General features: G+C 45.4%; 1 protein-coding gene across 2 annotated transcripts in view; it reads right to left on the bottom strand.

Moving 5' to 3' along the window:
* The window catches only part of SLC6A1 (solute carrier family 6 member 1), a 310,460-nt gene that overhangs the window by 23,582 nt on the left and 269,291 nt on the right, over nucleotides 1-17,587 (bottom strand). For both annotated transcript variants that reach the window (XM_069736765.1, XM_069736766.1), the window contains 2 exons: nucleotides 17,109-17,233; nucleotides 6,779-6,891 (listed from right to left, as the gene is read on the bottom strand). In XM_069736765.1, the coding sequence (XP_069592866.1) occupies nucleotides 6,779-6,891; nucleotides 17,109-17,233 (238 nt within the window). The remainder of the gene's footprint in view (nucleotides 1-6,778; nucleotides 6,892-17,108; nucleotides 17,234-17,587) is intronic.

Raw genomic sequence — 17,587 nt, 5'->3', positions numbered from 1 at the left:
GTGGCAAGAAGGTTTGCTGTGTCTGTCAGCATAGTGTCCAGAGGCTGGAGGAGCTACCAGGAGACAGGCCAGTACACCAGGAGATGTGGAGGGGGCCGTAGGAGTGCAACAACCCAGCAGGACTGCTACCTCAGCCTTTGAGCAAGGAGGAACAAGAGCAGCACTGCCAGAGCCCTGCAAAATGACATCCAGCAAGCCACAAATGTGCATGTCTCTGCACAAATGGTTAGAAACCGACTCCATGAGGATGGTCTGAGTGCCCGACGTCCACAGATGGGGGTAGTGCTCACAGTCCAGCACAGTGCAGGATGCTTGGCATTTGTCACACAACACCAGGATTGGCAAATTCACCACTGGCGCCCTGTTCTCTTCACAGATGAAAGCAGGCTCACACTGAGCACATTTGACAGATGCAACAGAGTCTGGAGACAACATGGAGAGTGCCTGCAACATCCTTCAGCATAACCGGTTTGGCAGTGGGTCAGTAATGGTGTTTGGTGGCATTTCTTTGGAGGGCCGCACAGCCCTTCATGTGCTCTCCAGAGGTAGCCTGACTGCCATTAGGTACCGAGATGAGATCCTCAGACCCCTTGTAAGACCATATGCGGTTGGTCCTGGGTTCCTCCTAATGCAGGACAATGCCAGACCTCATGTGGCTGGAGTGTGTCAGCAGTTCCTGCAAGATAAAGGCATTAAAGCTATAGACTGGCCCGCCCGTTCCCCAGACCTGAATCCGATTGGACACATCTGGGACATCATGTCTCGCTCCTTCCACCAACGTTACTTTGCACCACAGACTGTCCAGAATTTGACGGATGCTTTAGTACAGGTCAGGAAGGAGATCCCTCAGAAGACCATCTGCTGCCTCATCAGGAGCATGCCCAGGCATTGTAGGGAGGTCATACAGGCACATGGAGGCCACACACACTACTGAGCATCATTTTCTTGTCTTGAGGCATTTCCACTGAAGTTGGATCAGCCTGCAATTTGATTCTCCACTTTGATTTTGAGCATCATTCCAACTTCAGATCTCCATGGGACATTAGTTGTGATTTATATTGATCATTATTAGGTTTTACTGTTCTCAACGCATTCCACTATATAATGAATAAAGATTTACAACTGGAATATTTCATTCAGTGATATCTAGGATGTAAGATTTTAGTGTTCCCTTTATTTTTTTGAGCAGTGTATAATACCCTTAGAGGACTTGAACATGTAATCATTTATTTTATTCCTTATAATGCACTACCACAGTAGTGCAGTATATAGAGAACATGAGTTCTCCTGTGAAACCCAGGCCTGGGCTAAGCTTAAAGGGACACTGTCACCTGAATTTGGAGGGAACAATCTTCAGCCATGGAGGCGGGGTTTTTGGGTGTTTGATTCACCCTTTCCTTACCCGCTGGCTGCATGCTGGCTGCAATATTGGATTGAAGTTCATTCTCTGTCCTCCATAGTACACGCCTGCACAAGGCAATCTTACCTCGCGCAGGCGTGTCCTATGGAGGACAGAGAATGAACTTCAATCCAATATTGCAGTCAGCATGCAGCCAGCGGGTAAGGAAAGGGTGAATCAAACACCCAGAAACCCCGCCTCCATGGCTGAAGATTGTTCCCTCCAAATTCAGGTGACAGTTTCCCTTTAATAGGGAAACTAAAATGACAATGATGGGATTCTACAGTACTCCCCTTGCTGCAATAGCACCTAGAAATGAACAGATCACGTAAATTCAAAATCATTTGTTTGTGCAGATTTTCCAGTAAATTTGATTTGCAGAGTAATTATTCTCCTTGAATGCAGTCTCCTTTACTATGGCCTGAAGCCTCATCAGACGCCCACAGCATAATAAACATAAGATGGAAAAAACAAAAAAAATCCTTATATTCACCACACTGCTCACTTCTCCGGCCCCTATGCTTCTCACCGTCACCCGTCCGGTCTTTGCAACATCTTCTGATCATCATCGCTGCGTATCCATGGGATTAACATGAAGGAATTTCAGCATGAGCAGCAGTCATTAGAGGATGAGGCAAGGTATGGAAGGGTGATGGTGAGGAGCGAAGGCGTCAGAGCAGTGAGGTGAGTATAAGGATTTTGCTTAACCTTTTCATGGCCCTTTATTGCTCGGCCAGCGAATTGCAAAAAAACAACTTTCGGTTAATGTGGAGTTTTGTAAAATTTGAGTAGAATTTAATTCCACTAGAATATGTTCACTAAACTCTAATAGCCATAAATCAGCACCCTATCACGCAATTAGATTAGGTTAAAAGGATTCTCCACTTTGAATCCTTACTTGTTTGCCCATTGGCAATGTTTCACCCGGCTGGCAGGGCTGCCTTCTTGACTCCTCATTTTTTCTGGACAGCTTATCAACAATCACATACCGACAATATTGTTTAAGAACACATTGGAAAACCAAAATATATCTTTATGATTGTGAGTGATACATGTCTGAAGCCCATAACTGTAACAAGAATGCATTATAGTCAAAATAATCTGTATAAGATTTTTCAGCTTTAAAAAATCATGGACATTCTAACTTTTTTACGGACAGGGCAAAAATGTGCCCTATTTTCTTATTGGTTGGCAACCCCACCAGTCTGACCCCAAGTGATCTGTTCTCTCTAGGGATGAGTTGCGGCAATACTTATACAATTTCCCTGCAGTGCCCCCACAGGTGAAATTAAGTACTACAAAAGGTTAAGTGAAAACAAAGGGTTGACTGTGAAATACAGGACAGTGTTGCTCATGCAGAGCACGAGGCACTTTTTTAACAACTCTCCGCTCTGAGTAACAGATGAGGATCCTGAACAAAGAGCACTCCTATTAATTCAGAATTCACTTATAGGGTACATGGCAAAGGGTTTTATTATTTTTTTAACTTTATAATGCCTTTGAGGACATTGGATGAATCTAAGTATAAATATATAAGGAAAATAACTAATGTGGGTACATAGGCATTAGGCACACTTGGTGCCAGAGAGGAATCAAAGGTCATTTTGCACCAGAAGACTCCAGCACTATAAATGGTAAATGGAAAGTGGAAGATCCAGTTTCTTATTTTGAATTAGGACCCAGGACAGGCAGGAAAGTGAGCACATACGTGGTGATGTGGAAGAACACTGTAAGCTTCCCTGGACAACATGTGCAATCAGTAATATGATTAATGAGACTTGTCATACTGTTTTGAGTTGCTGTCAGGCATATTCCAAAAATCTAATTTTACTTCTTTACGTGCAGAACGTAGATATTATAATTTGTAAGCAGGTAAAAGAGTGTAGACAACCAGATTCATCTACTATTGAGTCATTACAAACAGTCCATATTTCACAAAGACTCTGGATAATTAAATGCACTGCAGACGTTATCATTAAATATTTTTTTCTCACTGATCGTCTCCCAGCTCCTGAGGCATATAGCGACCTACTCTCCTCATATGACTTGACAACTATTCAGAAAATGACGACAGCACTTGTCAAGACTCTTGTGCACTCAAATGTGAAGTAATGGCATGGTCACTTTCATGAATTATATCTGAATGACATTACAATTGCTGCAATATTTTCTCCCACCTTAATAATTTCCTTTGATACAAAATATATAAAGTTTGCACAACAATTTTTTTGCATGTAACATCTTAGTATTGATGGTAACATACTGTTAGGGCTAGCGGAACGCACTGAGTAAATAGAGATGTTTTTATTGAAATTGGTGCGCTCGCAGCCCGGGGTCCACCATGCAGGAGTACCTGCTGCTAGTAAACGGCGGTACTATATGGCGGTATGGACTAACTCAGTTAATTCACCGAGTAGCTGTGAAAGAGAAGCACTGTGCCCTGTTAGACTCCACAGAGGCACAGGCTAACTGCCCAAACAGAGAGCAGTCAGTGGTCATGCATGCATACAAAACTCCTCGCCGGAGGAGCCAGCATTCCAGGGGCTTATTTCAGCCGGGTCCCTGAATACATTCAAACACAAACTCCTCGCCGGAGGAGCCAGCATTCCAGGGGCTTATTTCAGCCGGGTCCCTGAATACACTCTCACGTGACCACACTGGCGCAAAGCACATAACAAAAGACAATACTAGCGCATGGCCGTGCAGCCTTAAATAGTTGCAGCACGTTTAGGACCTTCAAAGAAGGACCAATAGAGTTGCTGCAGTACCTGAGCATGTAACCCCAGATCTCCACTGAGAGATCTTGCCCTGGGCATGCTCAGAGTGCAAAGCAGGACTTAGTCCTAGCACCTACAAGGACCTTCCAAAAAGGACCATTGACCTTAGCTGCAGTATCTGATCATGTGACCCTCGATCTCCACTGAGAGATCTTACTCTGGGCATGCTCAGAACTTGAAAAGCTTAGTCCCAGAAGCGTCTGCTCGCCGCTGCCCAGCACTGACTTAAATGGCAGAGGCAGGAAATGCAGCAGTAACTCTTAGCACAGAGTCAGACTGAGCGAGATGCTGGGATCATCGTCTCTGCTGAGCAGGCTCCACTGCGGCAGGAGAAGAATGGGAGACCGCAGCGGAGATGGCCTGAGATTCCCCCTGTGCAGAGGCAGGAACTCGACCCCTAACACATACTGCATTTAAATGTTCCTATGTACCTATGAACAAAAGCATAGATTTTTATGCATTGGTTCATTTCATATTTCTACCAAGAGCTTGTCAAAGACTTTGCTGACATGTGGTGGGTGAGTGGGTGAGGGCATTGGGAAGTCATCCATTAGAGACAATTTCACAAGCCTTAAGTAGCAGGATTGGAAGTGTTTCTGCGCTTTCCGGATTACGACACAAAAAGTGGTATGATAAAATTGTAGGTTTATTGTTAACGGACTCCTTCTTCAGGACTACCATACATAAATACTTTATGTGCAATTTTTACGCACTCATTCTATAGAAAACCCAACATTTCATCAACCGTGGACAGTAAGTCCACAACGTGAACCGTCAGATTACAGAAGAGATATAAAGATAGAATTTAAAAAAAAGACGTCAGTAAGGTGACTGGAGTTCATATATGAACAAAGTCACCTTACTGACGTCAGCACTTGGCACTGAAGCTGCATTTGTACATGCAGCTTAGTGTTTCCTGGATACCAGGTTGAGTGATTGCATCTTATGTGACTACACAGCAAAGCATCTAGATGTAGCGGAGTAAGGCTTTTTACTTTGGATATTATTAAATGGGTGAAAGAGGGTAGAGGAGTTTTTATTTCAAATAAAGTATTTTGTGTGTTTAATTGAATTAAAATTGTCTCTTCAGAGAGAAAGAGGACTAGAACTCTAGTGCCACCTATTGGAAGTAGCAATCCTAACAGTCAATGTCGACCCTTTTAATTAACCTTGTCACATGACTTAGGATAAAAACCAAACCAGAATCTCAATTTGCAGACACTGTGTTTCGGGGTACTGCCCCTCGTCAGTGCAAAGTGGAGATCTGGTTTGGCTGAGTAAGAGGCGTCTGACCGGGATCCAAGAAGTATCGTTTCTTCTTGAGAGAGACATGTTAAGCATGTCGATGAGGAGACTTAAAGCTGCAATGCTCCTCTGGGCAATATGCACATTGTCTCTTCAGAGATGAAGAGGACTAGAACTCTAGTGCCACCCATTGGAAGTAGCAATTAAAATACTTTACTCTGTGTCTTTACTATATTTGACTGTGGGATTAGCAATGGGGGTGTCTTATAGAGGCCAATCCCACAACTATTACCCCACTTGCCATCGCGCCTGGGCAAGTAAGAAGAGTGGAGGTTAAGTGCCAGAATTGGCATACCTAATGGATGCGCCATCTCTGGGGAGATGATTTTAGTCTAGGAGCAGGCTAATATCTATGACCCCTTCAAGCTATTAATATCAGCCTATAGCTGTCTGCATAGCCTTTGCTGGTTATTAATTATAGGGAGGACACTAAGTCATTTTTTTGGGAGTCACCCCTTGTTAGTAACCAGTAAAGGCTAAGTAGACAGCTATGAGCTGATATTAGTGGCCTGGCAAGCTCCATGTTTAGTACCCCCTTCCCAGACTATAAACTTCAGCCCCCAGCTGTCAGTTTTCCCTCAGCTGGTTAAGAATAATACAGGGGACCCATTCTAATTTTTTCTTTTATATTTTCTTTTATTTATTTAATTATTAGCTAAATACATGTATAGGAAGCTACACACGCACTGCACTGATTATAACCTCAATGACATCTATCTATCTATCTATCTATCTATCTATCTATCTATCTATCTATCTATCTATTATCTATCTTTCTGTCCATCTTTTTATCTATATCTGTATAAGATTATTTTATTAGTTAGTATACTAGCTTGAAATGACAGAGAATTAATATATATAAAGCTGGTGTTAAAAATGCATTGCATACATATTACATATGTATTGCATATATGTGCTAGGTAAGGAAAAAAACGTACACTTGCATAGCATTCATATGGCAAACAGATGCTAGGTGAGAAAGAAATGCATGACTTGCTTGACGCTCTACAACTTTTCTGTCTGACGCTCTCAACTACTTTATATACGCAGATGTAAGCATGCCCTAACAGATATACTGGGGCAACAAATAAAAGCTGATAGATATAAGATTAAAATAGTATATTTCAAAAACATACAATTTTTCAATTATGTTGATAAATAGGTGTCGTCGGGTTCAAAATGTTTAATTATATAATTATGTCTAGAGTAAACCATCATGCTGTTCTAACTATTATTACTTACTTTTTTCATTGTATATGATATTGTTTAAGAATACACATTATTTAAAAAGATGTACCTGACTGTCAATTCCAAGCATCAGCAACATGGAGAAGAAGAGGATAGCCCAGAGCGGAGAAATAGGCAGTTGAGTTACTGCTTCCGGATAAGCTAAAAATGCCAATCCTGGTCCTGTAAGAAGAACATGATAGTATAGTGGGATTTATTTTACATTAAATTAGAAGCACTGTGCCGTAAATGAATTTTAGTTAAAAAATAGTGTGCACAGCAAATTTAACACAATCCATGTTACATTTGGCAAGGTGACTTACTTTGCAGTGCACTGTGTAGTTTGTGTTTTATCAAACTGGTGGTAATAGCTTTTTATTATGCTCTAAGGCAGTGTTCCCCAATTCCGGTCCTCAAGAGCCACCAACAGGTCATGTTTTCAGGATTTCCTTAGTATTGCCCAGGTGATAATTGCATTACCTGGATAGGCAAGAATTACATCACCTGGGCAATACTAAGGATATCCTGAATACATGACCTGTTGGTGGCTCTTGAGGACCGGAGTTGGGGAGCACTGCTCTTAGGTCTCTCCAGAACACAAAGGATAATAAACAGAGAAATTGAAAAATAAAAAACCTTACACTCACATCGACACTTACCTGTCGTGGCACTACAGCTCCCTGCCTGGTCCTCTACCGGCTTGCTTCCTTCCTACAGCACCATTTTTTTCCTCAGCCATCTTCACTCTCTAATGCCTCTGGTGCTAAAAAGGTCTCACAGAATGTCATCATGTTCATTGCCCTTCAACATCATGACGATACATGATACCTAGTAAGTGCTTGAAGCACAGAAGACAAGACTGGAGCCTGAGAGAGGAAGCGAAGCAGCAGAGGATGGGAAGGAGCCGGGGTGACCGAGCAGGTAACGAGCACAGGGAGTGTAATGTTTTCTAATTTTTTATCTTATTTTCGACCTTAAAAAAATCAAGCAAAATGTTGGCTAGCAGTCTACCATTTTGCCTGAATTGTGAAAAAGCGGGTTCTGGCTATTACAAAGTTTTGCAACATTCAAAATAAATTTAAATTGCATTGAATTAATTTGCACATAAGAAAAAATGGATAAAATATGGTAGTTAGCCATTCCATTATCTGGGGCAAGAGGCTTTCTCTTGTTTGGCTTACTCACTCCTTACCCATTGTTAGGAGTCGAGTTTCCTCTGCTGCACAGGGGGAATCTCGATCCGTCTCCGCTGCGGTCTCCCATTCTCCTCCAGCCGCAGTGGAGTCTGCTCAGCAGGGATGTCGCTCCCAGTGTCTTGGTCGCTCTCACTCTGTACAGAGAGTTACTGCTGCTTCTTCAGCTCCTGCCATTAAAGTCAGTGCTGGTCAGCGGCGAGCGGACTTCCCTGGGACTAAGTCCTTGTTTGCGCACACTGAGCATGCCCAGAGCAAGATCTCCCATTGGAGATCGAGGGTCATGTGCTCTGGCTCTGCAGCGCATTCCATTGGTCCTCTTGGCAGGCCCTGGAAGGGCAAAGTTTCTGTGGCCACTTCCTGTCCTGCAATTATATAAACTGCGCATGACCGCACGGCCATGCGCTAGTGTACAATTGAATACGTGTGTTTGTTGTGAGTGCAAGTCGTTCATTAAATACCCCTACCCTATTGTATGACTGTTCGCGTATGGAGTATGGCTGCTATCTAGCGCCCGACAAATCACTCAACGTGTCACACACGTATCAGCGTCTATTGCTGTGACCGCCAGTGCGGCGCCACGCGCCAGTAGTGCGCTTCCTGACCCACGTCTGGGTGCTTAGTGGTGCCTGCCAGCACGGCACAGTTCGCACTTCGGTGCTCTAATTATAAGAGTTGCCTAACACACCCTGTTGCGGTGTTGTGTCAGCAAGTGGTCTAATCGGACTTCAATCCTAGTTGGGGTTAAGTTCGCTGACTGCTTGCTCGCCTTCTATGTGCGGTACCGCGATCCTGTGACGCAACAGGATCGCTTCCTTCACGTTGGGTGAAGTTTAACCCACGCGATTATACTTATGAGTACCGCCATATAGTCTGTCATTACTCAGCAGCAGGTTCCATCTCTGCACGGTGGACCCCGGGCTACGAACGCACCGTACACTATCAGTCTTATTATTTGGTGCGTTCCGCTAGCCCTAACATTACACTAGCGCCAGGGTCTGGCTAGTGATGACGGACAAACAGCAATCCCTGCGGTATATACAGCAGCTGGAGGGTAGGTTGGCGGCTCTCGAGAGCGCAACCTCAGCTGTGGATGTTACCGCAGTTGCTGTACAGGCTGCCAGCGTGGCTGCAGCAACTTTGTCCATTGCCACCTTTGTTCCGACATTTTCTCGCCTCCCGCTGCCAGAAAAATTTTCTGGTAATAGCAAATTTTGTAGGGGATTCGTGAGTCAGTGCTCTATTCATCTCGAGCTTCTGGCTGCACGTTTCCCCACAGAGCGGGCTAAGGTGGGATTTATTGTGTCTCTGTTGTCGGACAGGGCGTTGGAATGGGCTACGCCGCTGTGGGAGCGTGGCGATCATGTGGTGCAAAGTGCTCCTCTGTTTTTGAGCACTTTAAAACAGGTCTTTTTAGGACCTCAAGTCACCCATGACACTGCGCTCCAACTGCTGGCATTAACTCAGGGTGAGTCCTTGGTCAGTCATTTTGCCGTCCAATTCCGCACTTTAGCATCTGAGCTGGAATGGTCAGATAAAGCTCTTATCCCCACATTTTGGAGGGGCTTGGCTGACCATGTAAAGGACGCTCTGGCCACTAGGGAGATTCCTGCCACACTGGAGGAGTTAATAACAGTCTCCACTCGAATTGACCTCCGTTTTAACGAGCGGAGGTTAGAGCGAGCCCAGTGTAGGCAGAGGTTTTGGCTGGCTCCTACTTTCGCCAAACCTCTGGAATCTCCGGTCCTGGTTCCTGAGTCACATGAGGCCAGGGAAGTGTCACAAGCGGGACCTAAGTCCCGGACCGCTTGTGCACTCAGGGTCTGTCATGTTTGCCAGCAGTCTGGACATTTAGCCACCAGATGTCCTCAGCGGTCGAGGAAACGTCAGCGTCTAGTGGTCGTAGGTGGAGGTACACTAGACACGGCGACGTTTGCCTCTAAATTGTCCTTTAAGGGGACAATTACTATAGGCTCATTCTCCCACTCGGTAGAGCTCTGCGTGGATTCTGGGGCGGAGGGCAATTTTATGTCTTCTGCCTTCGCCCAATGCCACTCAATACCTCTGGTTATGCTAGCTCAACCTGTAACGGTACGAGTGGTGAATGGGTCGACTCTGCCCTCACAGATAACTCACCACACCATCCCTTTTACTCTGTCCATGTCGCCATCTCATCAGGAGATTATTTCTCTGCTCGTCATTCCAGAGGGAATTGATGAAGTCCTGTTGGGAATACCTTGGCTACGGTACCACTCTCCTCATATCGAGTGGTCCTCAGGCAGAATTCTGGGATGGGGTGAATCTTGTGGGGGTAGGTGTCAGAGGGAGTGCGTTCAGGTAGCTACAACTGAGGTACCCGCAGATCTTTCCTCTCTCCCCAAGCAGTATTGGTCGTATGCAGACGTATTCTCCAAAAAGGCGGCGGAGACCCTTCCGCCCCATCGCCCCTATGACTGTCCTATTGACCTCTTGCCTGGTGCTGAGCCTCCCCGGGGTCGAGTCTATCCGCTATCTCTCCCGGAGACGGAGGCAATGTCACAGTACATCCAGGAAAATCTGGCAAGAGGGTTCATCAGGAAGTCAGTGTCACCTGCTGGGGCAGGGTTCTTCTTCGTGCAGAAGAAGAGTGGGGAATTGCGTCCATGCATAGACTACAGGGGTCTTAACGCCATCACCGTTAAGAATAAATACCCTTTGCCTTTGATATCTGAACTGTTCGATAGGCTTCGGGGAGCAAGGGTATTTACTAAATTAGATCTGTGGGGTGCTTACAACCTGATTCGCATCCGTGAGGGGGACGAATGGAAGACGGCTTTTAACACCAGGGATGGGCACTATGAATATCTGGTGATGCCCTTTGGGCTCTGTAATGCCCCAGCCGTTTTCCAAGACTTTGTGAACGATATCTTCCGGGATATGCTTTCCACCTCGGTCGTAGTCTATCTGGATGATATTCTCATCTACTCTCCAGATATTGACTCCCACCGGAGAGATGTTTGCAAAGTCTTCGACCTCCTACGGGCAAACGCCCTCTATGCCACGTTGGAGAAGTGTATGTTTGAGCAGGAGTCCTTACCTTTCCTAGGCTACATCATCTCAGCCCAGGGATTGGCTATGGATCCTGCCAAACTACAGGCTGTGATGGACTGGCAGGAACCCCATTCTCTTAAAGCGGTGCAGCGCTTTATGGGGTTCATCAATTATTATCGCCAGTTCATCCCGCATTTCTCAACTTTGGTAGCTCCCTTGGTTGCCCTCACCAAGAAGGGGGCGAATCCCAAATTGTGGTCTGAGGAGGTCTCCAAGGCTTTTATCTCTATAAAGTCACACTTCGCTAGCGCTCCCATTCTTCATCGCCCCGATGTTGATAAGTCATTTATCATGGAGGTGGATGCCTCTTCTGTTGGTGCTGGAGCAGTCCTCTTCCAAAAGGATGCTCAAGGTCGGAAGCATCCTTGCTTCTTTTTCTCCAAGACCTTCGCACCAGCAGAGAGGAATTATTCCATCGTGGACAGGGAGTTGCTAGCCATGAAGTTGGCTTTCTCGGAGTGGAGACATCTCTTGGAGGGAGTACGTTTTCCCTTCCAAGTCTTCACAGATCACAAAAATTTGGTGTATCTGCAGACAGCTCAGCGGTTGAATTCTCGCCAGGCCAGATGGTCCTTGTTCTTCTCCAGGTTTCATTTCACCCTCCATTTCCTTTCTGGGGAGAAGAACATTCGGGCCGACGCTCTCTCTCTCTCCGTTGTGTCATCTGCGGAGGAGGAGCCTCGGCTTATTGTCCCCACCGAGAGTTTGAGAACCGTGGCCCCGGTTTCGCTGGAGTCTGTGCCCCCGGGCAAGACTTTTGTTCCATCTAGTTTGCGACCGGAGGTTCTCTCTTGGGCGCACTCGTCCAGGGTGGGTGGACATTTTGGTACTAAAAGGACATCAGACTTACTGGCGAGAACATACTGGTGGCCGCATATGGCTCGTGATGTCGTGGAGTACGTTCGGGCGTGTGTCTCTTGCGCCAGGAACAAGACTCCTCGGCAACGGCCAGCTGGGTTGCTTTATCCTCTGCCCGTGGCTGACAGGCCCTGGGAGATGGTCGGGATGGACTTTGTGGTTGGCTTACCCAAGTCTCGTAATTGCACCATTATCTGGGTGATCACCGATCATTTTTCCAAAATGGTGCATTTGGTGCCTCTTCCACGGCTACCATCTGCACGGGCGTTGGCTGTCTTGTTTATCAAGCATATCTTTCGCTTACACGGTATGCCAGACAAAATTGTTAGTGACCGGGGTCCCCAGTTTGCGTCTCGATTCTGGAGGGAGCTATGTCGTCTACTCAGTATTGAGTTAAATCTCTCTTCGGCATATCATCCCGAGACGAATGGGTTGGTAGAAAGGGCCAACCAGATCTTGGTCACATATCTGCGACATTTTGTTTCTGCCAGACAGGATGACTGGGCATCCTTGCTACCGTGGGCAGAGTTTGCACTTAACAATGCCGTAGCCGACTCTACCGGTCAGACTCCATTCCTCTTAAATTACCGCCAGCATCCACGTGTTCCTGTGCCCATGCCTGTGTCTTCCGCTGATCCCAGGGTGGCAGACTGGGCTGTGGAGGCACGGGACATTTGGGATCGCACGCAGGATGCCATTCGGGCCTCCAAGGAGAGAATGAGGTCCTCCGCCGATGTTCATCGGCGCCCCGCTCCGACTTTTGCCCCTGGCGACTTGGTGTGGCTCTCCGCCCGTAACATCAGGCTGCGAGTTGAGTCCACTAAGTTTGCTCCTCGCTACTTGGGTCCCTTCAAGGTTCTCGAACAGGTTAATCCTGTGGTCTACCGCCTGGCTCTTCCTCCACGCTTGGGTATCACCGACACCTTTCATGTGTCCCTCTTGAAACCCGTATACATGTCCCGGTTTTCCGAGTCATCTGCCGGGACATCGGGTTCGTCTACGGACGATTACGAGGTGAACGCTATTTTGGGGTGCAAGGTGGTACGCGGCAAAAAGTTTTATTTGGTGGACTGGAAAGGTTATGGTCCAGAGGACAGGTCTTGGGAGCCTGCTGAAATCATTCGGGCCCCACAGCTCATTGCTGCCTTCGAGCGTAGCGAGGCCCAAGGAGGGGGGGGCCCTAGGAGGGGGGGTAATGTTAGGATTCGAGTTTCCTCTGCTGCACAGGGGGAATCTCGATCCGTCTCCGCTGCGGTCTCCCATTCTCCTCCAGCCGCAGTGGAGTCTGCTCAGCAGGGACATCGCTCCCAGTGTCTTGCTCGCTCTCACTCTGTACAGAGAGTTACTGCTGCTTCTTCAGCTCCTGCCATTAAAGTCAGTGCTGGTCAGCGGCGAGCGGACTTCCCTGGGACTAAGTCCTTGTTTGCGCACACTGAGCATGCCCAGAGCAAGATCTCCCATTGGAGATCGAGGGTCATGTGCTCTGGCTCTGCAGCGCATTCCATTGGTCCTCTTGGCAGGCCCTGGAAGGGCAAAGTTTCTGTGGCCACTTCCTGTCCTGCAATTATATAAACTGCGCATGACCGCACGGCCATGCGCTAGTGTACAATTGAATACGTGTGTTTGTTGTGAGTGCAAGTCGTTCATTAAATACCCCTACCCTATTGTATGACTGCTCGCGTATGGAGTATGGCTGCTATCTAGCGCCCGACAAATCACTCAACGTGTCACACACGTATCAGCGTCTATTGCTGTGACCGCCAGTGCGGCGCCACGCGCCAGTAGTGCGCTTCCTGACCCACGTCTGGGTGCTTAGTGGTGCCTGCCAGCACGGCACAGTTCGTACTTCGGTGCTCTAATTATAAAAGTTGCCAAACACACCCTGTTGCGGTGTTGTGTCAGCAAGTGGTCTAATCGGACTTCAATCCTAGTTGGGGTTAAGTTCGCTGACTGCTTGCTCGCCTTCTATGTGCGGTACCGCGATCCTGTGACGCAACAGGATCGCTTCCTTCACGTTGGGTGAAGTTTAACCCACGCGAGTATACTTATGAGTACCGCCATATAGTCCGTCATTACTCAGCAGCAGGTTCCATCTCTGCACGGTGGACCCCGGGCTACGAACGCACCGTACACTATCAGTCTTACTATTTGGTGCGTTCCGCTAGCCCTAACACCCATACATCTGATTGTACACAGTTGATGCCAGTGGTTGATTATCCATAAGTCTTATGCCACATTATGGAACTGTCCATATAGAAACAGTAGAGCCGCATAGCTGTCAAAGAGTCCAAGATCAGCCGCGGTCCGTACAAAGCATATTACACAGGAGCCCGATATCCAAGTAGAGGTGCCCGCATGAAAAAAGGTTTTCAACCAATGGCAGCGTAAAGAACAAAGTGGCAACACTCACCGGTCCAGGTGTGGTCTGAATCCTTTATTAGAAAATATAAAAAGACACCGTCATCTTCATGGTTCGGGACAACAAAAAGGGAAGGAGGTGAGCAGGATGTGACGACGGCCGTTTCGCGTCTACGATAGCGCTTCCACGGGTCACGTGGCTCCATCCCTGTCTGTTGTCCCGAGCTGTGAAGATGACGATGTTTTTTTACACATTATGGAACTACATAGGACAATCATGGGTAGAATTCAGTGTTGGTTAGGATAACTTTTAGTGACTATAGTCGCTATGTCAGCTAGATACAGAAATTCGATGACAGCTGGTGAGAGTCAGGTTAGTAAAGTTTGTAGAAGGGGGGATTTCAAATATAACTGCACTTTCAGAAAAAAATATTAACCACTGATTTTTAAAGTGAAGGGGTTCAGCTCAGCATTGTGTCATTCATAACTTAAAACTGACTCATAGGCATTAGGGATGAGAGAACCCAAACTGGATTTCTAGTGTCCGGTACCGAGCCCCAAACACAGACTTGTTACTTATCTTCAGTTTCCTGTTCAGGTCTGGAAGTCTAATACAGCTTGTTGAAAGGCTTTAGCACAGCCAATCAACAAGCTTTAAGGTTATGGCCACGAACAGATAAAATAGATAAATAATTAAAACAAAAAATGACGTTTTTCACCTTTTTTAAAACCAACCAAGGGAAAACAGACAACTGTGAAAAGGTCAATATCCATGGAGCTTCCCAGCCTATAAATATGAGCCTGCAGCTGTCTGATTTGCCTTAGCTGGTTATTAAAAATAGGGATTACCCTTAGAAAAATGATGTGAGGTCCCCCCTATTTTTAATAACCAACTAAGGCAAAGCAGGCAGCTGCAGACTGATATTAATAGGCTTGTCAGAGGCCATGTATATTGGTCCCCTCCCAGCCTAATAACACCAGCCCTTATGTGCCCCAAAAATGGCATATCCATTAAATGCACCAAATCTAGTGCTTTGCCTCGGCTCTTCCCACTTGTGTTGGTGCATTGGCAAGCAGGGTAAAAGTTTATGGGGTTGATCTCAGCTGTGTAAAGTCTGCTGACATCAAGCCAAGAGGTTAGTAATAGAAATGCATCTATCAGACACCCCCATTACTAACCCTGTAGTCAAAAGTAATACAGACACACACAGAGAAAAGTATTTTAATTGTACAAATTACTTCCCAACTATTACCCTCTTTTACCCATTTATTAACATAAAAATCAAAAATCAAAGTAATCTTCACCTTTCCGCTGTTAGTCCACAATGATGAGGTCCCATGATGATCCCTGACTCTGCTACAATTGGATGCAGTGCTGAGTGGTGACATCAGTGATGTGACTGCTCAGCACGACAGTTGTAACACACTGAGAGTATCGTGAGAACCCAGTTGCAATGACGAGCAGTGATGTAATTAAGGTTATTGCAAGACAAAGGGGGTGATACTCATGGTAAACTCTGTGTGAGCTGCCCTGTGAACTGCAGTAACCTTACTGTTAGGTCATCTGAGTTTAGAGCACTCAGTGTTCCGGCACTAGAGCTATCGTGAGACAAGGTGGCTGTGAACTCAAGTAACCTTAAGTTTTCAGCCATCAGGTCTCCTGACAGCTGTGAAGCCTGGAAATCCTAAGGTAGCCTTTAATGGAGACTTTAAAGTTACCGGAGTTTCCAGCTGCTGGAACACCTGGAGGCTCTGAACTAAGGTTACATTAAATGTGTATTTTACTGTACTTGTTCATAAAAAATAAATAAATGATAAAAACGATGTGGGATCCCCCTATTTTTTAATAATCAGCTTAGAGAAAGCAGACAGCTGTGAGCTGCTGTTATTATTCTGGGAAGGGGCCAATATCCATAAAGGTTCCTGGCTATTAATAACAGATATGAGGAGGACTTAAACTCTAATGCCATCTATTGGAAGTTGCAATCTCAAAAGTCAATATTGACTGTTTAATGAGCCTTGCTACATGACTTAGGAGAAAAGCCAAACCAGAATCTCATTTTGCGAAATCAGATCTCATGCTTTGCACTGAGTAGGGGCAACACCCCAAAACACATGTCTACAAGCTGAAATTCTGGTTTGGCTTTTATCTTAAGTTATGTAGTAAGGCTTGTTAAAAAGGCGATATTGACTTTTAACCCATTACTTGCCAAATTAGCAATTTTCTTTTTCTTTTTTTTAAATGACAGATTTTTTAATGATTTTGGGTCCTAAAGAATCAAAAACATAGTTTGCCTAATTTTTACAAGTACGGATTTTTCAGAAAAGGGCATCCCAATATTCAATTAAAAATAACAGTGACATGATTTCCTTTTTTGAAAACATTAATTTTACAAACACAACACAAAAAATTGGACCTAATTATAAAAGTTATAAAATCTTAGCTGCTAGAAGCAAAAAATTAGGCGTCCCAAAAAAAGGACATTGGTAAATAAAGGGTAAAGATTTCTACTTCCACAGATGGCAGAAGTCTTCTCAAACTCCAAAGAGGCAATATGCATATTTAATTTCCCAGATTAGCATTGCATGGCTTATTAGTCTCCTTACTCTTGCATATCAGGCATGTCATTCTCCACAAGGAGAAATGATACCCTTTAGACCACTATTTTTAAGCAGTCATTTTCGAACTGATCCACTGAGCTCTTGTCACAGTCTTTTCTGTAAAGATCAGTTTTAATCAGTCATCGCATTAAAATCATGGAGCTGGTTTTCAAGGAGGACACAGGATCCACCGTTGTCAGTCTGCAATGGGGAGTGCTAAGCTCCTTCCTGCACAGTGACTTACGCATATATCACAGAGCATGCTCACAACGGATGCGGAAATGGTAGTAATATTTATACCTGAAGCTGCAACTTGTGCTATTGATCTTTTCGTCACGTGTGCCATGAATCCAACTATGGAAAAGATGACAAAACCCGCAAACATACTTGTGCCAGAATTGATGCAACAGACAATGATTGAGTCTCTGGAAGAAATAAAGCACAATTCATTATAGGACTAATACAATGTTTTACAGTTACAAACGATAGCACAACACATGCGATAGAACAAATCACCTCTAGTTACTAAAAGAGTTATCCAAATATGCTCCCTTTAGTTTAAAATTTATTTCCGCTCCTTTTACTTGAGCAGTTAAACTGTCTTAATGAGTGCCGATATAATAAGTACATGCAGCAATCATTGTGAATATGCAAACTCTAAAGGGATGAATGAACAGTGCTGTGATCATTCAATGTCAAAATTATTTGTTTTATTGTCGGCAGCACATCTATCTTTGCATGAGACTATGTGCTGCCGACAATTTGTTAAGTATATGCCC

The sequence above is a fragment of the Ranitomeya imitator genome, chromosome 8, assembly GCF_032444005.1.
Source record: "Ranitomeya imitator isolate aRanImi1 chromosome 8, aRanImi1.pri, whole genome shotgun sequence".
NCBI lineage: Eukaryota > Metazoa > Chordata > Amphibia > Anura > Dendrobatidae > Ranitomeya > Ranitomeya imitator.
Note: the sequence above shows the minus strand (reverse complement) of the source record. Positions and strands in the feature narration are given on the sequence as shown.